At 38.3% G+C, this 23095-nt stretch overlaps 1 protein-coding gene across 2 annotated transcripts in view; it reads right to left on the minus strand.

Moving 5' to 3' along the window:
- The window catches only part of cntn1b (contactin 1b), a 33590-nt gene extending 14736 nt beyond the window's left edge, over positions 1-18854 (minus strand). Inside the window, exons 1-9 of one of the 2 annotated variants that reach the window (XM_017493837.3) lie at positions 18497-18854; positions 9639-9718; positions 9441-9482; positions 9159-9285; positions 8469-8650; positions 5229-5324; positions 4748-4954; positions 4515-4614; positions 3884-4065 (exon numbers count right to left, since the gene is read on the minus strand). In XM_017493837.3, coding sequence (XP_017349326.1) covers positions 3884-4065; positions 4515-4614; positions 4748-4954; positions 5229-5324; positions 8469-8650; positions 9159-9285; positions 9441-9482; positions 9639-9718; positions 18497-18648 — 1168 coding nt within the window. In that variant the 5' untranslated portion in view covers positions 18649-18854. Of the gene's footprint in view, positions 1-3883; positions 4066-4514; positions 4615-4747; positions 4955-5228; positions 5325-8468; positions 8651-9158; positions 9286-9440; positions 9483-9638; positions 9719-11905; positions 12186-18496 lie in introns of those variants that run through there. The other variant, XM_017493839.3, reaches the window with a different exon arrangement.
- Positions 18855-23095: the final 4241 nt, after the last annotated feature.

Here is a 23095-nt window from a genome sequence, read left to right on the forward strand (position 1 = left end):
TATGACAGGGACGTGGGATTGGATTTTAGGAGGCAAAAATAACTATTTACAACAAATATGAAAGTGCAAAATATAAACTAGTACATGCAAAACATGAACAAAAGTGCAAAAAAAAAAAACATGAATAAAAAAAAAAATAAGAGTCAGGGTCTAGTGCACATCATTGAGCTTGGCTGTCCTTGACATCATCCCAACTCTACTATAGTACACATGTATTTGTACATAGTCTTGTTATACTTCTTCCTTTGAAGGCAGTACACAGTGTTTTCTCCCAGCTGAGGCTTTGTCTCTCTTGGCAGAGGTTGAGATGTTTACAATTGTCACTGGATAGCATGGCCTCTTCTTTGCCACCTGTGACATGCTGAACTTGTGGCTTCATCACTCCCAAAACCCACAATTATAGACCTTGTGGCTACCATTCTTTCATCGATGGCCAGGTTCTGATGAAGCTGGTAGTATACCCTACATGTCAATAAGAGCTGCTTCCTGGTGGGCTTCACATAAAAGAGCTAATCGGAGCCAGTGGTGCCTTTTAGCCGGTCACTCTGCTCATCATCTTTGGCGTTGCTCTTGTACAGGATCCAGAATATTCCCTCAAATCTATAGAATCCCAGGACAGAGGTTGGGCATCTAAAATTATGTAGCTTATTCTTTCTCCACAAATCTCAAACTCTTGATGGCTTTATTAGACCACAATGAATTACCAGGCCCAGGAATTTGCATATGTTCAGGCTAGTTACAGGACTCCATGGTGTCTACATGCCCTTCTGCTTTTAATCTGCATATAGGTTTGTGTTGTTGCAAAGACTGTGGCACATCATCCTCATAAATATTGTGACACCTGTCCTGTTCAGGTTATGTTGTAGGTGCAGCAGCACTGGCTCTCCTAATGGCTCAAATGAGTGACACACGAGTGACCCCTCTTCTCTGACTTCTCTGGGGGGAAGATGGAGCTGTCAGTTTTGCAGTGGAAACCTCCATGTGGGTCTTGGGGGAAAAGGCTTCAGAAGAAGTGTGAGGAGGATCAGGAGCATTTTCTTGTTCTCTGTAACAATAAATAATCATGAAAACAAAATACAATAAGTACCCAAAATGGCCCATAGTAAATACTAAAATGGATTTTATATTTATATAATAACAATAATAATTCTATATTTCTACTTAGCTATCAAAGAACCCATACTGGTGCATGTGATGTTGTTTAATTTTATATATATTTTTTTTTAATGCAGTGTGAAAAAAACATTACTGCCATGCTACATGTAGAAAAATATAGTTCCATACTACCTGCAAAAAAGACAATTCCACACTACAAGCAAAAATTAAAAATAGAAAGCAACATAATTTACGTACTTTTCAAGGACCGTGTCCACTCCATGCTGGAATGCTCCTCAGCTCAATCCATGCTGTCTTCCTCAACAAAAAAAAAATCCAATTCCTTGCCAGAGTCATGGGGCGGTCACACTATGCTTTAACACGCAAACGTATCTGAAAACGGCAGACCGGAAACACAAGCTCGCTGCGTGATGAAAGTTCAAATTTGGTGAGCTTTGACCTGTGTAAGCCTAGCAAGTGAAGACGTGTGGCCCGTAGATGATAGTGACGTCACTGCATGACCTTTAAGTGCTAATTTTAGCAGTATCGCACTATCCTGTACTTTACAACAAAGCTTTGAAAGATTTATAAAAACAACTTAAAAAGAGAATCTGCCTGGTTTGATGTATGACGTCATATCCTGTTCCTGCCCATAGCGTGGCCGACAAAAATACGCATGCTTAGCCTAGAGTGAGCGTCATGACATTGCACACACAGAAAGCCAATCTTATAACAGACTTCAATAATTAATTTGTTTATACTAGAGATGAACCGATACTAAATTTCTCAGCCGATGCCGATTATTCAGAGTGATATCGGCTGATGCCGATACCGATAGTTTAGTGGTTCTGCCTTTTATACCTTCTTTTAAATGAATAATAATTAATTCCACAATTCTGAAGGAAACGCAAATAAAAACTTTATTCTCTCCATTTCAACAAGTTGTTTCACAGTAACTGGTCTCATACACAGAAAACACATTACTCTAATTAACATTCACACAAACTAAGGCGATTAAACTGACGATTAAACTAAGATTTCTTAACTTATTGAATGTTATTAATTCATATTGACATTGACTGAATTTTAAAAAACCTCCTGTTAGTCTCACATTTACTCACCACAAACAAAAGCATTTCTACTTCATCACTGAACATCAAACTGGTCATATATAATATCCACTTTTTTTTATATCTATTAACTCATATTAACATTAACTGGATATGAAACATACTACTCTACAAATCTATCATTCTGTGCAATATCTACCTTTTTTGTCAACTCATCTTCATTTTAAATCTTTCAGCCGTGTACTGGCGCTTTAATTGAGCGCGAGCAGCTGAAGCAGCGTGGCAAAAAAAAAGAATTAGTCTCGACGCTGAAACTCCCATTTCACTGCTGCTCATGTCCGGTGTAAAAATCACTCATTCGTTAACATCACTGATTGAAAATGTCTGATAAGTCGGTTTCCGTTCTGTCGGTTGAACGGAATGCCAGTGTACTGGTAAAAAAGGGTTAAAATTGTTTATTTGTAAATGCTACTACTGAACAATAATGGTTTTAATCATCAACAATAATGTTTTTTTTAATATTAATGCAACAAATCATATTAATGAAGTGAAATGAGCTGCTCCTGAAGTCTTTGACACCATGGAATGAGCGTGTGGAGAAGCTCTCCTCATTTACAGATAGATGTCCTGCTGCAATCAGCAGTGCCATCAAAGAGACGATCTCCCAGATGAAAACTGATGGAGAACTTTTGCCACTAGCCAGCACCTTCTGAGACAGTGTGTCAGCCACTTGTTCTTAATGTACTTGTTCATCTCATCTTGATGTCAGGAATTTCTTTGTGAAGTATTTGTTTGATTAGAAAGTTTGACTTGTTAAAAGCTCTAGCTCCTCAGCCATATGTATGGAAATGCATATTCCGATTTGACATTATACTTTATATTTGACTACTATACTTAAAATGAATGTTGCAATGTTTTGATTTTATGTCACATTAAAAAAAAAGTTTGCAACTGTTTGCACTAATATGATTTCTGTTTTTTCATTACTTTATTAAACCATTGTTGTTCTGTAGGTACATTTACAAATAAATAATTTTAAAGGCATTAATAATGCATAATAAGCACATCTTCATGATTCTTAACATTTACATTATGGAAACTGTGCTTTCACTTTACTTAAAGCCATCAATGATGCATTTATAAAGGTTAGTAATTATATTATAACTCACAATAAGTATTACTAAGGCAGCACAACACAACTATCAACATCAATATAAAATACTTCACTTATTGGACCTTGAAATATATCTGCATTACTAATTAATCATTATACCTAATATAATAACATTATAAAAATGCAGACTGCATGGAATCATAAAACTGACTAATTAATACTTATAAATTGGTGTATAATGCATTATGAGCATGTGCACTGAAAAAGCAAGTGTATAATAATATAAATGTAGCTATAACTGTTGTTATAACGAAGTATAGGTCTTTATGTGCCATTATAAATGTGTTTATACAGCAGTAATACTAGCTTATAAATCATTAGAAATAGGGCTTATATTTCATTATAAGCATGGGCTTCATAGAAAGTGTTACCAAATATTCATATAATTCATGTGTAAATATTAATTTTTATGATGAATATTGCAACAACACTGAGTTTACAAACTTTTGTCCTGCCTCTCACTCTCATGTAAAAGCTTTAATAAATACAGTGCATGAGGACAGCAAGGCCAGAACAAGTTAAATAAAAGGTTTTTATTTCTTACCCTCCACATAAAGCCACTGGCGGTACCAGTCCATGCCCTTGACGTTGAGGGCCTCACATTCATAGCTACCCTCGTCCTCATACTGCACGTTGATGAGGTGTAGCAGAGCACCATTCATGCTTACCTCATAGTTGGGTGGCAGATCAGCATCCAGCTTCCTCCAGCGGATGTGTGGAAGAGGGCTGAGAAGCACACAAAAACCCACCCATGACACAGAGGCCTGTCTGTTTTTTTTGTTTTTTTGTTAGTAGAAAGATTTAACTGTAAGTAAATATACTGATGATGTGCAATGTCTTCACAATGCTGATTTGATTAAAAGTCATTAATCAAAAACATGACATTTAGTATTTAGTACATATGTTGACATGGCACTTGTGGAAAGCTTATGGCTTATGGTTTGCGCATGCTTGGTTTGGTATATAAAGTATATATTGCAATGTTCTTATGCTCCAGTCAGTCTGCTAATTCTTCTTACTTTTATAACATGTAAGGTAGAACTACCTGATGTCACCTACTCCCAATAGAGTCCCACCCAACTCAAAGTGGCCAGAGGAAAGCAGCAAAAAAAAAAAAAAAAAAAAAAATGCAAATAAATCGGAAAAGTCACACTACATCTGATTTGGTGACTTACTTTCCCAGGGCAAAACACTCCAATGTGATGTTTTGCCCAACCAGGGCATATGTCTTTGGAAATCTGACTCGAATGTCTGCTGGATATCGATGAACTTCCTCTGAAAAGATATCGGGAAGAGGTTAATTATGTATTAATAATCATGGTAATCTTACTATTCTATTTAAATTAGGGGACTTATTTATCAGCTTATACTGTTGTTGGCTTTTAATTGTGTGCATACACAGACTCACTTTCTATCTCTGGCACCAGAGCGATGGGTGTGCTGAAGACACTTTTGCCAATGGTAGGGCTGGACACAAAACATGAGTAGTTGCCAATGTCAGAGGCCTCTACTTTAGCAATGTAGAGGTTGCCTGTTGTCTGACTCACAAAGCGCCTCTGATCAGGGATAATAAAGTTGGGGAAATCATTGTAGATCCATCGGTACATCACCTCATCTAAAAAAAAAAATGAACAAGGAGCAAAAGACCCATTAGGATCACATTATGATAATAATCATGGACTTTTTGATGGATTTCATTGGATTGTATACAATATATAATGATGATATAACAAACTATAGACCTCTTATGAACACATTATTGCTCCTATGCCTACTTTGTATTGTATCTGGCTATTGATACTAGATTAATATCTACACATGCACTGAACATTTATTTAAGTATTTACATTGAACCCTGGGTAAGTATAGTTGTAAAGAGAACCTCTTACTTGGGTAGCGAGAGGGTGGATCACACAGGAGGACAGCCCCCTGTCCTTCTTTAACATACACAGTCTCTCTCTCATCAGTAGGAAATTGGTTCAGAACTTGGAATAAAAGAGCACAAATATTAAATACAGCATCAGAAGTATAAGTCACTAAGTACACTGTAGTACTTAGTACTAAAGCCTGTAATAAAGCCTGGAATAAAGCCTAGACTCAAAATTATGTATATTCATAATATGCTTTTTTATCTTCATTATATTTTAATCTCAGTTTACTAGGCCAAGGTGCATAGGCACCCTATTGAGTCTGTAGGAATTCTTCTTATTAGGAGGCCAAGCGTTCTTGTTTTTATTTCGATTATTATTATTATTATTATTATTATTATTATTATTATTATTATTATTGATTCAAACACCAAATGTGCTGGAAGACCTCATGGTAATACCCTAATGTTTTTCTTTGGGTTTGTCTTATTATCAGAGGTCCAAGCACAAAGTCTTGGAACCCTATAATTTTTTATTATTTTCTTAATTTACTTCTTCTTCTTCTTCTTCTTCTTCTTCTTCTTCCTCTTCCTCTTCTTCTTCTTCTTCTTCTTCAGACCAAACCATAAGTTATAGATATGAGAAATTTGGTGAATAGATATTACTCCCTCGCGCTACTGAGTCAAGCAAGATAGGCCCAACTGGCCTATTGGTGACACTAAAGCACAGGGTTTTATATTTTGGTCCAAATCTTGTGAACCAGAAGCCAAATAATTCCATGGGTTCTCCCAAACAAAAAAAGCCTTAAGAACCATTTAGCTCTTCCCATCTCCCAATAATTATCACCTCTCCCAAATATATGTTGATAGTCAATTCTAGTGAGATGGAGCCTAATTTAGTTAAACAGCATGTTTACTACTTACAGACATTCACACAAGATGGAAAAGCATATACAGGACAAGATGTCATAGGGAAAGTTTGGGGTGTAATCATTCACTGGAGGCAGAGTTCATATTCAGTCAAGTTTGTGTACTGAATCTCTGTGGTAATCTTTAGGTGGAATTTTGATGATGAGTTTTATGTGTTATCTATCTATGGACATAAATATTACGAATATACGCCGTCTGGTTGCAGAGCTTTTTCTGATTTCTTTTGGCTATTTAATTTTATATAATAGTGAATTTGTTGCTTTGTAATTTTAGAAATTAACCTCTAAGTTAGCAAAAGATACAGCTTTAACCTCCTAGACTGTAATACTTGGTTACACTGGTCATTGAGTCATATCCTGGTCATGGAGCAGAGTCCTCTTGCCCAGGCTCAACAGTCACTATCCAGTTTTCAGGACCAGTTATCAGACACAGAAACTTCAGGCTCTGCTCAAAAAAGAGCCAAACGCATAGAATAAAGGTGGTGGTTCCTACCCACTTTCCCCACCCAGTAAATCTGCTGATTTAGGACTGGGTGGACCCTAATAACAAAACACAAAAAGAAGTGCGTGGTTATCGAGGCCTTGGCAGTAGATACACTTCCAGGTAAATTGCAGTAATGTGACTAGGGGGCAATCAGGGGGACCTCTCCATTGACAAACTCACAGAACTTTTAGATGAGCACACACCCCTGGTGCGAAAGCCTAATGCGCTTGCTTCATTTAAGCAGGCTGCCTCCTAAATCAGCACACAGTCCTGGCCCTAAACAGGCTGTGTCATAAATGAATGCACACTCCTGAATTCTTGACACATTATTTGGCCTCCAAATTCATGGGATCTAGATAAGCCTGAATGTCTTTCCTCTTTTCTTTGCTTCCAATAATGAGAACTTTATTTAAGTGTACATAATTGTAAGACTTGTAAGGTTTGGTGCTAAGGATAAAATATATAAAGCATGGAATCATCTGCATACTGGTGATAACCAGTGTTAGGTATCTGTATTATGCCAGGAAGTGGAAGCATGTAAATGTTGAAAAGCAAAGGCCCTGGAACCTAACAACATAACAGGAATAGATATGATCTATTACATATCATTAGATATGATTCCTATCTGACCCACTTATATATAATCTAAACCAATCTAATTTCTAAACCAATCTAAGCCCACCCAGTTTTCCAGTTGATCAAGTAGAATTTCATTTCGAGTGTATCAAAAGCAGCACTTAGATCTAGCAGAACCACAACAGATAGGTTACCTGTGTCTCAGTTAACTCTCAGATCATTTAAGACATTGAGAGATGCTGTTTTAGTGCTGTGACTGGCCTGGCTGGAAGGAACTGTTCCATTAAGATGGTTTGCATTAAGATAATCATTCAACTGTACACTACTTTTTCAATAACTTTGCCAAGAAATGGAAGGGTGGAGATATAGTAGGTCTGTAAGTAATAAGCACAGAAGAATCAGGACTTGACAAGGGTTTTAAGGCTATGTTCCAGTGTTTATAGTCAATGTTCAATGTTCCAAACCAATCGCTTTAAAACAGGAGATATTGCTATTAGTGTAGCTGAATGGTGGCAGGGTAGTCAGTCCAATGGTGTGAGTGCTAGCTATGTTTTTCCTTATTCCAACTATCTTGTCACTAAAAAAATTGCAAACATGTCAAATTTGGCAGCCAAGAGAAATTCTAATGGGATGTGGGGTGGGATTCAACCAGCCGGTCTATAGTTGCAAAGAAGAACTTTGTATTATTTTCCTGAGTATAATTCAAGTTTAAGAAATAAGACTTCATTTCACTATTGAGGTTTTTCAGTTGTGTTTTATACACAGCAAGACAAACTGCCAGCTTTGTGTTTCTCCATTGCCTCTCAGCTCTTCTGTAGACCTGTTTTATTTTTAAGATGGAGGGAGTATTTCTCAAAGGGGCTTTTATTTTTGCCTGAAAGGACCTTGGCTTTTTGTCGTGCAACAGTATCTATACCTTTGGTAACCCTGGAGTTTAATGCCTCTACTAGTATATCGCTTAACGAGGGCATAAGAGGAGGGAGAGTGTACATTAGGGCTGTGAAGCTACAGCAGTATCAACAGTTAAATAGCACTTGATTAGTGATCTCTTATCACTTAATATTCTAGCACACTCGACCTGGGTGCCTGTACAGAAAAGAGTCTTTACGCATGTCTTCCTTGTATCTTGAGAGATCCGTGAGTTAAGTTAAGCCATGCTTGATGGGAAAAGGGAACGTGGTGCAGAGCAGGATTTGATAAGTAACTTTTAGGTAGTTTTGGATTGGCAAAAACTAAATTAAAGTGGAAACATTTTTTTAAAGGCATCACTTACATCCAAACCTCACAGTGGCCTCTTTGCTGATGACTGTGCCATAAACATTCTTGGCCACACACACATATTTTCCAGCATGTTTATTCTTGTCTGGATTGGTGATTACCAGGTTTCCGCCCACTAAACTGTAGTGTTCATCCGGCTGCTCCATCAGCTTAATCTCCCAGTTATTATGCCACCATCTGCAAAGAATTAGTAAACATAAACCTACATATGGTAAAAGAAGACCTATATTTTTGCATATTCTTTAATATCCGATGTACAGTTTTTTTTCTAAATACTTGCTTGTACATACATTATTGGCAAAATAAATGGATATTTATTTAAGATATTGATTAGATTCAACAAAAAGCTTGATTCAATGACACAATGGAAGGCAAAACCAAGAAATAAGTGCACTGTAAAACCGGATAAGTTCATTTAACTCAAAAAATTTGAGGAAACTAATTATCTCAAAATTTTTAAGTAGATAAAGCAATTTCTTTAAGCCAAATACACTTAAATATAACAAAAATGAATTTTAGTTGAAAAAGTTTGTGTTAAATTTTTGTTATATTTAAGTGTATTTGGCTTAAAGAAATTGCTTTATCTACTTGAAAATTTTTAGATAATTAAGTTTCCTTAAATTTTTTGAGTTAAATGAACTATCCAGTTTTACAGTGTGGAAACTTGGTAAAAAGCAGCTATTACTTGACAGTGGCTGGGGGGTTGGCTCGCACTCTGCAGTTCATGGAGATTTTGGACTCAGGAGAATCCTCAGCATATACTGTATCTAAGGGCTCCTCCTCAAATATGGGTCCAAAACCTGTGGCCTCCTCTGAAACACAAATTAACTTTATAGTAAAATCATACAACCAATAGAAATGAGAAATGCGTTGCATTTACACTGATGCTGCCTTCTGAAACAAAGGCTGATTGTATGCATATATTTGTATTACACTGTTTTTGGAAGCAGAAACAGATGTGACTTACTGTCAAAGATTCTGGGCTCAAAGAACCTAGGTTTGATGGCATCTACATAAGGAAAGTAACAAACAATTTGTTTTCATCATGTTTTCAGTCATGATGACATTTTAGTGTTTGCTGAGGATTACGTTTCAAAGTGAACATTTAAAATAAATGCATACACAGTGCACACACACACACATGTGTATAGTTGCATATACACACCTGCTGATAAGAGCAAAGAGAAAAAACTCAACAACACAAGTGGGGCTCCCATTGTGATTCCACAACTGTCAGTCCTGAGGCTGAGAAAAAGTAGAATAAATCCTATAAATATAGCAAATTTTATTATTTGTTACAATATACAAAGATGACACAACTGATGTCCCATGAGCTACAATATTTCAGTCTGATATCAACTTTTATTAAAATCTTTTTAAATTCTTGAAGTCTCCCACTACTGCACTACCCACAAACGGAGATTAAAGGACATCATTGTAAATAGTTTTCCTTTTTCTCCTCAAACATACTTGTATGAAAAAAGAGAGTTTTCTTAGATATGACGTGTTTGTTTAGGAATGAATAGAAGAGCAGACAAACAAATCAGTGGAGATCAGTATATTCGATGGACAGAGTCTGTAAGGGCCAGTATGTAAACTGCCACCGTTGTGGTTTTTGCTTGCTCGTGTTGACTAGACAGTTAACAAGCTGGCATTAATTACTGTTAACCCCACTGAACACCTTTGGGATGAACTGAAGCTGGAGCCTCTTCCCCCAACATCAATGCCTGACCTCAACCTCACTAAAGCTCTTGTAGCTGAATGAACACAAATCCCCACAGCCACGCCCGACATCTAGTGGAAAGCCTTCCCAGAAGAGTGGAGCTTATTATAACAGCAATGAGGGAAGCCCACACTCATATGTCTATATTATTTGGCTGTCTGTCTGGATGTAGCCATCAGCCATGAACAAATGTCTCAGCTGGGGTAAGATTAAGGTCATGCTTATGGAGGAGAGAATGAAAGCTGATGTATAAATCAATTCTGTTTGACCCGGCATCTTCTTTTAAAGCTGTGCAACACTTCCAGTGTGTCAGGTGAGATACTTAAAACAGTTTAAAATAGCAGTTTCCCTGTGTGATGTGCTCTGTGTTGTTGATCACCTGGGTACGGTGTGCAATGTATCACATACAGTGTTATGCCAAATGTAACACTGGTCCTGGAAGTGTGACCGGTCAGTGCAGAAGTTCATGTCCATCAACAGAGCTCTTATTATAATTCAGTGAACAGCCTTTTCTGGATGGAGGATTCTCAGTCTACAGCAGGGTCTGGAAGGTTTTTCCAGGCTGATAATGACCTGAGAGTTGAACCTCCATGTTCAACTCTGACCTCTGAGTCTCAGTCAGCATTTGTCCACTGACATGCCACATTAACAAGCTCTAAACCATCCAAAGTGCGCAGAGTGAGACTGGATAGTGACATGCCACCCATGGCATGCCACTGAATGCTCTGTTTGGCACAGCACTGGTTATCCCAGAATACACTAGGTCAGAGTTTTTGAATTGGGCTGCCCAATAACAACAAAGAAAAACTGAGCTCATTCGTCTGTCTTACAAAGCTGTGCATGAAATCACTAAACATTAAAGTTCGACTTGGAAACCAGATGGACAGACATGTTTTGCCTCTGACGTGCCATTTATAGATGCCACATTTAATCTTCTAGATGTACATAAGATATGTAACTGATACTCACTTACATATCTTATGTACATCTAGAAGATTAAATGTGGCAAACAATGACACTTGCATAACATGTGTGCATGTACGTGTGGAAATAGTGTCACGTGTCACCAAATATAACTGAATTGGTCAGAATTCTTTCAGGAGTGGGCAGGTGTGAGATTTTTAAAAAGCACACCTCTAGGCTTAACCATGAACTCTATACAAAACTGCGTTTTGCTTCTATCTGAGCCCTTTGGCTTTCCATAGACATAGCTCTGCTTCGCATAACCTCCCTTTCTCCTATTTCCACCCATAACTGGCTAAAAAAAAAAAAATGTAGCACTGTAACACAAGTTCAACGCTTTGTGACTGTCATCATGATATTTAAGAATTACAACGCGAATGAATTAAAACTGTGCATTTAGTAGCTTTGTTTTCATACGGACGTCAAACTGCCCAACAAACTTGAACACTTCAGCAGACACTTCATGATGTTACGTCGGAAAGGCAATAAATTATGCAGTATTAAGATAGAATTAGATTATTTAATAAACGCAAAGAGCCCGCACCCAGCCCAACCCATCCTTCCTGAGAGTTCAGCATCAGCACCAGCATCAGCCCGGATCACTACGTGCTTTCCTGCATTGCGGCACTTTGACTACTGATATCTCAAGCGTTCTCACTTTGCTGATAAAATAATTTCAAATTAGTCGACATCATGCTATGTGAAACATGTATAATCGTAACAACAAAAGAAAGAAAAAACCCTACCAGCACGGCACGCTTTAAAAACGCCGCAGAAACAGGTCTCATAAACCTAGCTGTGTCAGGAGGGATGCTGCTACATGTCTCCACAGCCCAGCAGACTGAAAGACGATGATGTAAAAGCGCTATTAGTTGTGAGAGAGCGAAGAGGATTATCCTGGAACAATAACACAGCGGCCTTGTCCCAAATGCGCCCTAAACACCGCAGTCCTCTTCCATACCCGCACTTTGGTGACGTCGTCGAAATGCGCTCCTATAGAAGAGCGAGGTGATCGGGACGGGACAGCCCAGCAATGTGAAAGAGCTCACTGCCTTGTTTAAAGTGCTATTCTGAGATTATATACTGCACAGGTATTACCATATTTTGATAAACTAAATTATGATTAATTATAATCTATGTAAAAATATCTTGCTGGTTTACTTTACAGTATCAGAGGTGCATCAGTGTAATAATGATTACACCAGATTCCTAGATCTTCTGCTGGCTGTGTCTGGTTTCTGGTATGGAAATGATCCCAGAGAGCAAAGGGAGGCTGATTGAACACTGAATCAGATGATAAAATGACATCCAGCTGCAGCATTTCAGATGTTTTCCATAAGGTATTTAATACCACAGATATGCACCTGAAATACGACCTACAGTCTCAATGAGTATGAACGTACATACATAAAACCCATACTGAATCTGTTTATCAGATGTCTGTTTAGCAAGGACACACCTGGTTTACATATTAATTCACATTTAAACTTAGTTCTCCTTTAATACCATGTAGCTTAATGGTCTAGCCTAAAGTACAATTACACTAACGTACAAATATTGTTCATAGACAAAACTTACCATCACAATAGCACATTAAATATATTAATACAAATATTACAGTTGAATACTGTGCAAATACACTAAAAGTAGTTGTATAAAAGGACCATAAAAACAACAGGCGCGCCAGTGCAAGTAGCTTTTGGGCCAAATCACAATAATAATTCACCTCCTGTGTTTGTAGAAAATTGTTACCCACCTAAAGAGTTGATCCGGATGAAAAGTGTAAATGCGCGCGTATCACAATATCACAATAGTATAAAAGATCCTAATAAAAACAATCAATATAGGTCATAAGACGACTTGAATTACTTGATGTCACAAGAATAGAGGGTATTTTTCATACAGTGAGTACATGAGCTCTAAGCTGTGCCTGCGATGCGTGTGTGATAAAGCCACCATGCAAATGAAGTTACTTTATGAGTTACATTATGAGCTCGTATGTAGAGCGCGAGCATTATGATGTTTTCATTTACACATATGCACAATGGATAACAACTATCCAAATTCACCCACTTTAACGTTTGAGTAAAAGTTCACACCAATAATGATGACATAAACAGGTACAAATAAAATATTAGGTTAAAAAGAGACTTGGGTGAATGCTATTCAGTTTTAACACAGAATTTTGTCTCCCTCAGCTGTAAAGAGGTTGCTAGGCAACATTTTAGACATATCAAATCATAACACTACTGAATCTTTTCATTTCATTGTTTTGACAATGTTAATGTTCATGAGTCCACCATCAGGAGAACAATGAACAACAATGTTGTGCATGGAAGGGTTGCAAGGAGAAAGCCACTGCTCTTCAAAAAGAACATTGCTGCCCTTTTGCAGTTTGCTAAAGATCATGTGGACAAGCCAGAGGGCTATTGGAAAAATATTTTGTGGTGAATGTGACCAAAACATAATTTTTTGGTTTAAATAAGAAGGGTTATGTTTTGAGAAAGGAAAACAATGAATTCCAGCATAAGAACCTTATCTGATCTATGAAACATGGTGGTGGTAGTATCATGATTTGGGGCTGTTTTGCTGCATCTGGGCCTGGATCACTGTCATCACTGATGGAACAATGAACTCTGAATTACACCAGCGATTTCTAAAGGAAAATGTCAGGACATCTGTTTATGAACTGAATCTCAGGAGAAAGTGGGTCATGAAGCAAGACAATGACCCTAAGCACTAGAGTCAGTCTACCAAAGAATGGTTAAAGAAGAATAAAGTTGAGATCAGACCAAGAAGTTGGTGAAATATTTAAAAATAAATAAATAAATAAATAAATAAATAAATAAATAAACAAACAAACAAAATCGCAAAAGAGCCAAAATACAACAGCATGTGTAGTAAGCAACTTCAGTAAGTCTTACTGCATACTTTTCAGCCATAAACAGCAGGCAAAATATGACTCATTTCACCTTCTCTCAGCTCCTCCACTGGTTACCAACTAATAAGAATAGCTTTTTATAGATTTATATTTCGTATGGAAATCGTAATTCATGCATATTAAAAAGGCTCGTGACGAAAACCGACAAGCGGTAGGAAAAGCTAAGATGGAGGAAGGCTCGGACACGGGGTTGCCAGAGTCGCTGTTTTCACTCCGAATCAGCCAGCATGTCAGATAGAGGCGGGAAATAAGAAATAAGCAAAATATTCAGAATTAAACCTAATAAATTTCAGTGTGTAATAAATTGACAGTGTGTTTATTTATTTATGTACATAATGAGGCTGAAGCCATCTTCTTATTCTGATTATCTAACAGGTAACAACTCGCACCTGTAGATGGCGCCATGAAGCTCTCTAATATCATTTATGCACCATTATTCTCAAAACGTCTAAAATAAAACTGGTCTTGGAAATTTCTGACCATGGCATGTGGAACTAAATGTAATATACATATCCAATATATAAATGGATAATTTTACTGTTGACGCAATTAATAAATACTAATGCATAAATCACATACTTCAGTCTAATTTAATACTGTATATGTATTTAAATATACACACCACCTCTTGTCTTTCCACAGCGACATCAAATACAGTTGTATGAGTTAAGGGGCAATAATTTTCCTTACACCTCAACTTGCTCGGTCACACTGTTCCTCCCTCGTGGTGTAAAGAAAGAAAACGAGCTACTTGATCTGATGACTGAAGCTACGCTCGGGTCTTTAGGATTTGGGAATGTTTAGGACATATCTCGAGTCAGCTGCAGCATGTTAGTAAGACAGAGTCTCTGACATTTCCATATCTAGTTTCACGAAATGTTTTCCCAGTGTTGTCTGAAGATTCAGTGACGAGCATGCTTAATTAGAAATGATCAGCCAGCTTCTTGTTTGCATCCTAAAAAAATCTAAACATACTGAATACAATCATAGTCAGACAGCAGAGCATTATGGTGAAATCATATTACATAGTACATATTACATATTTGGCTTTCAAGTCTGTCATTCTTGTGAGGATATCATGAAGCATGTGGTGTTATTTTTTGGTTAAGGTTGATGTGTGGTTGCTTCACCATCACTGCCTGTTCAATGACCTCCTCTTTAGCTTCTAACTGCTCTTGCTGCACACCATGCTGTGCCAACATTGTTTCCAAGTTGTCCTCACCATACGGATTCTCACCAAAGACATTGTTGATTGCAGTGCTGTCTACTTGCTGGTTGGCAACCAATGAAGTATTCTACAAGACTACAACAACTGTACTCCAAATCATTAAAGTTTCTACTAGATCCCTTACCTACATGTTTCTTCAAACAGATTATTCTGGGAGTAATCAAACCCCTTCTAAAGTAATCAATTATTCCCTTAGCACTGGTTATATACCTAAATCATTTAAACTAGCAGTTATTAAACACCTGATTAAAAAACCTGACCTCGACTCTTGTCAACTTTCCAGCTATAGGCCAATATCAAATCTCCCGTTTATCTCCAAGATATTAGAAAAGGCTGTAGCACAGCAACTATGCTCGTACTTACATAGGAATAACATTCATGAAATGTAACAGTCAGGATTTAGGCGCCGTCACAGCACAGAGACAGCGCTGGTTTATGTAGTAAACAACCTACTACTGGCCTCTGATCAGGGTTATGTCTAATTGCTTGTGTTACTTGACCTTAGTGCAGCTTTTGATACTATAGATCATACTATTCTTGATAGACTATAAAATGTTGTTGGCATTAAGGGAACAGTCCTCTCCTGGCTCAGGTCTTATTTGACCGATTACTATATAGTTCGTAGATATACAGTATCTCACAAAAGTGAGTACACCCCTCACACTTTTGTAAATATTTGATTATATCTTTTAATGTGACACACTGAAGAAATGACACTTTGCTACAATGTAAAGTAGTGAGTGTACAGCTTGTGTAACAGTGTAAATTTGCTGTCCCCTCAAAATAACTCAACACACAGCCATTATTGTCTAAACCGCTGGCAACAAAAGTGAGTACACCCCTAAGTGAAAATGTCCAAATTGGGCCCAAAGTGTCAATATTTTGTGTGGCCACCATTATTTTCCAGCACTGCCTTAACCCTCTTGGGCATAGAGTTCACCAGAGCTGAAAGTGTCATTTCTTCAGTGTTGTCACATGAAAAGATATAATCAAATATTTACAAAAATGTGAGGGGTGTACTCACTTTTGTGAGTTATTGTAAATGGTGACTTCTCCACGCATACCAAGGTTAAATTTGATGTCCCACAAGGTTCTGTTTTAGGCCCACTACTTTTTACTTTATATATGCTACCCTGGGTCAAATTATTTATAAACATGGAATTAGCTTCCACTGTTATGCTGATGATACACAGCTGTATGTTTAAGCAAAGCCAGACGACAGACAGCAGGTTAGTAAAGTTGAGGAATGTATAAAGGACATTAGACATTGGATGCTTATTAACTTCCTTTTATTAAATTCTGACAAGACAGAAGTACTTCTACTAGGACCACATAAAGCTAGAAGTAAGTTTTCTGATCTCACAGTAACTCTGGATGACCTTTCTCTTTCATTATGTGCAGAAGTAAAAGACCTTGGTGTGATTATTGACTCCAGTCTTTCATTTGACACTCATGTAGATAATATTACTAGGATAGCCTTCTTTCATCTCAGAAATATTGCTAAGAAATATATTGTCACTACACAATTCAGAAAAATTAGTTCATGCTTTCATCACATCTAGACTAAATTATTGTAATGCCTTACTGTCTGGATGTTCCAGTAGCAGCATAAGCAAGCTCCAGTTAGTCCAGAATGCAGCTGCTAGAGTCAGAACCAGCTGCTAGAACCAGAAAAAACGACCACATCACCCCAATAAATTTTCGCATTGATTATAAAATACTACTATTGACTTATAAAGCACTGAATGGTCTTGTGCCACAGTACCTGAGCAAACTTTTGGTCTTTCATGATGCAATTCAGTTCAATTTTATTTGTATAGCGCTTTTTACAACGGTAATTGTCTCAAAGCAAAGTGTGTGAATTTATCCCTATTGAGTGAGCCGGTGGCGACAGTAGCTAGGAAAAACTCCCTAAGATGATATGAGGAAGACACATTGAGAGGAACCAGAGTCAGAAGGGAACCCATCCTCACCTGGGTAACAACGGATAGTGTAAAAGTAAAGGAAAGTTCATTATGGTTTTATATGATGTCTGTTTGTTGAACTAGTCCACTGTTCAAAGGAGACCCGAGTGCAAAACTGCATGTGGTAATTGCAGTCCCAAGGCCATCGCAGCAACCATTCATTCAGTGCTTTATAGGTCAATAATAGTATTTTATAATGAATGCATTATTTCACTGGGAGCCAATGCAGTGTGGATAAGATCGGGGTGATGTGGTTGTATCTTCTGGTTCTTGTTAAGATTCTAGCAGCTGCATTCTGGACTAACTGGAGCTTGTTTATGCTCCTACTGGAACATCCAGACAGTAAGACATTATAGTAATCTAGTCTAGAGGTGACGAAAGCATGAATTAATATTTCTGCATCATGTAGTGACAATATATTTCTTATCTTAGAAATATTTCTGAGATGAAAGAAGGCTATCCTAGTAATATTATCTACATGAGCTTCAAATGATAGACTGGAGTCAATAATCACTCCAATGTCTTTTACTGCTGCACATGATCAAACAGAAAGACCATGTAGAGTTACTATGTGATCAGAAAGCTTACTTCTAGCTACACGTGTTCCTAGTAAAAGTACTTTAATTAATTAAGAGGAAGTTAATAAGCATCCAACGTCTAATGTCCTTTACACATTCCTCAACTTTACTAAGCTGCTGTCTGTCCTCTGGCTTCGCTGAAACATACAACTGTGTATCATCAGCATAACAGTGGAAGCTAATTCCATGTTTATGTATAATTTGACCCAGAGGTAGCATATATAAAGTAAAAAGCAGTGGGCCTAAAACAGAACCCTGTGGAATTCGATCGGTCAAATAAGACCTGAGCCAGGAGAGGACCGTTCCCTTAATGCCAAAAAAGTTTTCCGTTAAACACATTATACTGTATTAAATTCCTGATCAGTAATGATTTTGTTAAAAATAAGAGCCTTAGATGTAAGAGATCTAATGTTTAATAGTCCTAGCTTCAGATCAAAGGTTCTGGATGTGCATTCGGTATGATCTAATTTTATGTTAATTAGGTTACTTAAACAAATTTCTCAAATTTTCTATGTATTTGTTTAGCTCGGGAAACAGACAGTCTCTATGGAATGTACTGCAAGTGCTGAATTATTAATTGAACATTGATCATGATAAACGTTGTTGGTGTTGGAAGTTGTACTTACGGCAGGTAGTCACATGGTGTGCAGCGTCTTGGAGATGTTGTCTGACAGGAGTTCCACTCCAAGGCTGCTGGGGTGCAGGCCAACAGCACGGAACAACCTAGGACGCTCCCAGAACAAATTCCATTTATTAACAAAGAGCAGATTTTGTTCATTGCACCAAGATATTAACCACTCATTTAAGGTGAAAAGTCTACTGAACCTTTCAACTCGACGTCTGTATGTGGGCAGAGGTCCAGAGACGATGATCTTCGTAGTGGGTGATCTGCCTCGTACCGTCTCCGTCAGACTGCCGAAGTCCCTCTTCAGAACCTCCATCTGCCACAGCCTGATGTCGTTTGCCCCCATGGGCTGGATATGTCCTGGGTGCACGGTCCCTGCACAGAGAAACACATGGCATAGAGGGGCTGGGAGTGGTAGTACCACGCTGCGTGTTTACCTTAGATTTGTAGGCGATAGCACAAGATGTTTCCAGCACGGTTCTTCGCTCGTGCAGCTGGGCATGCTTGTCGAGTAGGTCGCGGATCTGTTTCTCCATGGGCTCCAGTTCCAATAGCACCATGTGCAGCTCAACCGAGTCCTCATCTGCACTTAAAGGTGGAGAAACAACCGACATATTCACCTATAAAATAGCAGTAAATGAGATAAATGTGAAATGTAAACAAGGCTAGCAGTAAGATGCTAGTGGGCTACAAGCTAGTCGAGGATGTTTGTAAGATCTAATGAAAACTTAACAACAGCACAACGTTATAATTGTTTTTATCTAAAATAGTATCGGTCATAAATGCAAACGTTATAAAAGTAAACTATTATAGTTTTAATGTATAGAAATTTAGAAAAGATAGCGTCAGCTAGAGGGACACTGCTTCCTGCGACATTGCTTCCTGCGACACTGCTTCTTGCACCACGCCTACTTTGATCAAAAGGTGCAGGCTATTTGTTGGTACCTGGAATAGTGAAGGCTACAGCAGGGGAAAGAGCTTTCTCTTACAAAGCCCCACAGTTATTGAACAGCCTTCCAATTAGTGTTCAGGAATCAGACACAGTCTCAGTGTTAAAGTCTAAGCTTAAAACATATTTGTTTAGTCAAGCTTACCGTGAACAGACTTTCTTTTATGCAAATTACACAGTCTTATCCATTACGGGACAATAAGCATACCTAACAATCTCTCCCTCTCTTTATCTCCCTCTTCCTCTCTCCTTCTGTCGAGCTACACGTGATTTTATGGAGATGCCAGTGATCCTAACCCTTTGCTGCTCTCCGGACCTGCCTGATCCATCCTGATGCCCTAGCTCTGGATGGAGCTCTCATGAACTGGAAGCTACGTTCTGTAGACTGAGGACGACCCCAAGCAGTGCAGCCTGGAGATCACTGAGGATGTTGCCATTTGAAGTACCATGGAAATGGTTTTGGACCTCAATTTCACATGAACAGTTGCGCTGTAGTGCTGGAACTTTGCTGCTATGGCCTTAGGACTGCAATTACCACATTCAATTTTGCATTCAGGTCTCCTTTAGTGAACGGTGGATTAGTTCAACAAAACAGACTTCATATAAAAACCATAATGAACTTTCTTTTACTTTCACACTATCCGTTGTTACCCAGGTGAGGGAGGGTTTCCTTTTGAGTCTGGTTTCTTCCTCTTAACATCTTATGGAGGTTTTCCTTGCTACCTTTGCCACCGGCTCACTCAATAGGGATAAAATCACACCTTTAAAATCTGTATCCTGTGTTTATATGTTTCTGTAAAGCTGCTTTGAGACAATGTCCATTGTAAAAAGCACTATACAAATAAAACTGAATTGAATTAAAGTTTAACTAGTATGGACAAAATATTTGAATCAATAATTATTTAACTCAATAATTTCAATGAATAATTAATTACTCTGCCTAAAGTTTGCTCAAATGGAAAAGAAGGTTGTTGTTTGTTTTTTTTTGTATGGACCTCATACAGCCCCCCACTTCACACTAAATCCAGGGATATCCATATGACTTGTAAAGCAACTGGTGTTTAGCAGAGGTGAAATAAATTCACTATGCACAAAAAAAAAAAAAAAAAACAATGACTATCTTGTCATGTCAACTATTTGCAAAAGACTTCAGTCATGACAGGAGTGAATAGGGTGTAATATGTGTTGTTTATATTCCAGTCCCAGTTTAAAAGCCAATCCAATACACAAAGTAATGTATAAAATCCACTGGAACTAAATGATGTCTAAATATCAGCCACACGCCATTGTTCCAGTTTGCAAATGACAAAATACAGTCAGTATGAGAACTGGACAGACCTGCTGAATGCCTCAACTTTCATTACCGTCCCCGTGCTGTATTTCCGCTCGCACACGTGCATGCTTTATAAACGAATACAACTCTGCTCCTCTTACCCAGCAGCTTCTAAACACACTCCCCCGATTTCATAAGCACTTTGAGTCCCTGAATAGCCTGATCATACCCTCTAAAGAGGGGGAAAGTCAAAGGAAAGGCGGGCATCGCATCAGCACATTACGGCTTGATAGAAATAGGGCTCGCGCCAGGCTGCTATTTTTGGCTCGCCAGTGTTTCCAGGGGAAACCTAATGACGCAATGACGTCAATGCGGGTCAGTGGCAGACTGGAGTAATTGAATGCGGCCGGTAAGATTGTTCAGTAACGCAGGAGGACACCGCAACGGGATTGTTTAAAACAGAGGCATGCATGTGCATCGCGTGTGCAGGCGTCCGTCAGTCCGTGTGACCGGAGAAAGCGCACGCGCTCACCGAAGAGCACGGAATTACCATACACACACACACACACACACACACACACAGCAAGACTGAAATGTTTATAAAGCAGTGGGATGTTTTATTTTATTTTTCTGAGAAGACATGCGCTGGCTCGTGCTTCTGAAGGCGGTTTCACGCTGTTTCATAACTGCTGGAAATTTTTTTTTTTTTTTTTTTTTTTTTTTTGCGGGATGGCGCGTGAGTGGCCGCCTTGGCGGGTGATAAGTCGACGTCGCCGATTTAAGATGGAAAAGGAAACTCCATGTTCATCTTTTCTCCACGGGGCGGCTACGCGAGCAGACGTTATAAGGCATTATAGAGGAGTTATAACGCGCGCGGGTCGTGCAACACTCTGAAACAGACTGGGATCCTCTGCGCTGCTGGTCAGATTACCTGATGTCGTTTCTCAATCAAAATGCACTTCCAAATACTGATTCGTGACTGACTGAAGTGCTGGCTTGAACTTGGCAGTGTGGAGCAGACTCCATGCGCACAACCCCTTCAGGTATGTTACCCTTTCATGGAAAAAAGCTCCACCTGTAAGTTTTGCTTAAAGCGCATTTACCATGACAAGAATAAACATATCCTTATTTCTGTTGATGCACCATATGCACCACAACCAGCATCTCAGGATGAACATTACACAGCATCAGCAACAAATATTATTAGAGATGTGTGTGTGTGTGTGTGTGTGTGTGTGTGTGTGTGTGTGTGTGTGTAGAATCATGAATCATGGTAGACAATAGAGCATGTGCAAGCACACACACACACACACACACACACATTTGTCATGTACCCCTCCATCCAGTGGGAACTGAAATGAGTTTGAAAAGAGAAATGAGCAAACATGAAAATGGTTTTATGGAAGAAATTATTCAATGTTTTTTTTCTTGTTAGGAATTTGGGTTTCTGTTTTAATTATTGTGCTACAACAGCAGTATGATTGTGAAGACATATCTGAAATATTCCTGGGGAAACCCCAGTATTTTTACATATATTTTGCACACCCATATGATGGATAAGACAAATGTTAGTGCAAGAATGAGCAGTAAAAAAAAAAAAGAAAGAAAGAAAAGAAAAAAAAACAGTTGTATTCTCTACACTGGCAAAGTTCACAGAGAAAGTGAATTTACACTCATCAGGCTCTGTGAAATGTGTGACTCTCAATCCATGTACAAAATCTCTTCTTACAGTAATAAGTATTAGATACATAAGCATACTGTGGAGGATAAAAAGTATAGTAAATATACGGACAGTCAGATTTAAGAGAGTGCACACTGACTTTCTGATGTGAAAATGTAACCTTGACAGAGCATGGATACCCAGGGACCACTGAGCTGCACTGACGTATGCTACAGTATATTTATAGTGATCTGAAATCATGTTTGTTCATGAGAAATTTCATAAGAGCCCAGGTGCCACAAATCTAGATCGCTGGTTGGACCTCTGATTCAGGAACGTAACCTGAAAATGTGCAGTGTTCGGTTCTGTAATTTGGCATTTTATCTGGGGTCTCATGTTTTCAACATTGGTGAGGACTATATATTCTAGTGTGGACAAGGTATAAGGAAACACGCATTCTGTAAATCAGAACAAGTTTATTAGCGCTTGCACTCATATTCAAACATAAGTGAGGAATGAGGAAGCTTTACCAGGCCTGTCCATTTCTTCTTGCTCATTACATTATATGACAGCACCACTTCTATGGCTCTTCCATCCACCTCGCTGAGGACAGCGCACTTGCAATTTATATACAGTTTATACCAAACTCTCATTCATTAGTCAGTGGATACTACAATTATACTTCATTTGGATATTACAGACTTAAAGCTACAGACTC

The sequence above is a fragment of the Ictalurus punctatus genome, chromosome 19, assembly GCF_001660625.3.
Source record: "Ictalurus punctatus breed USDA103 chromosome 19, Coco_2.0, whole genome shotgun sequence".
Taxonomy (NCBI): domain Eukaryota; kingdom Metazoa; phylum Chordata; class Actinopteri; order Siluriformes; family Ictaluridae; genus Ictalurus; species Ictalurus punctatus.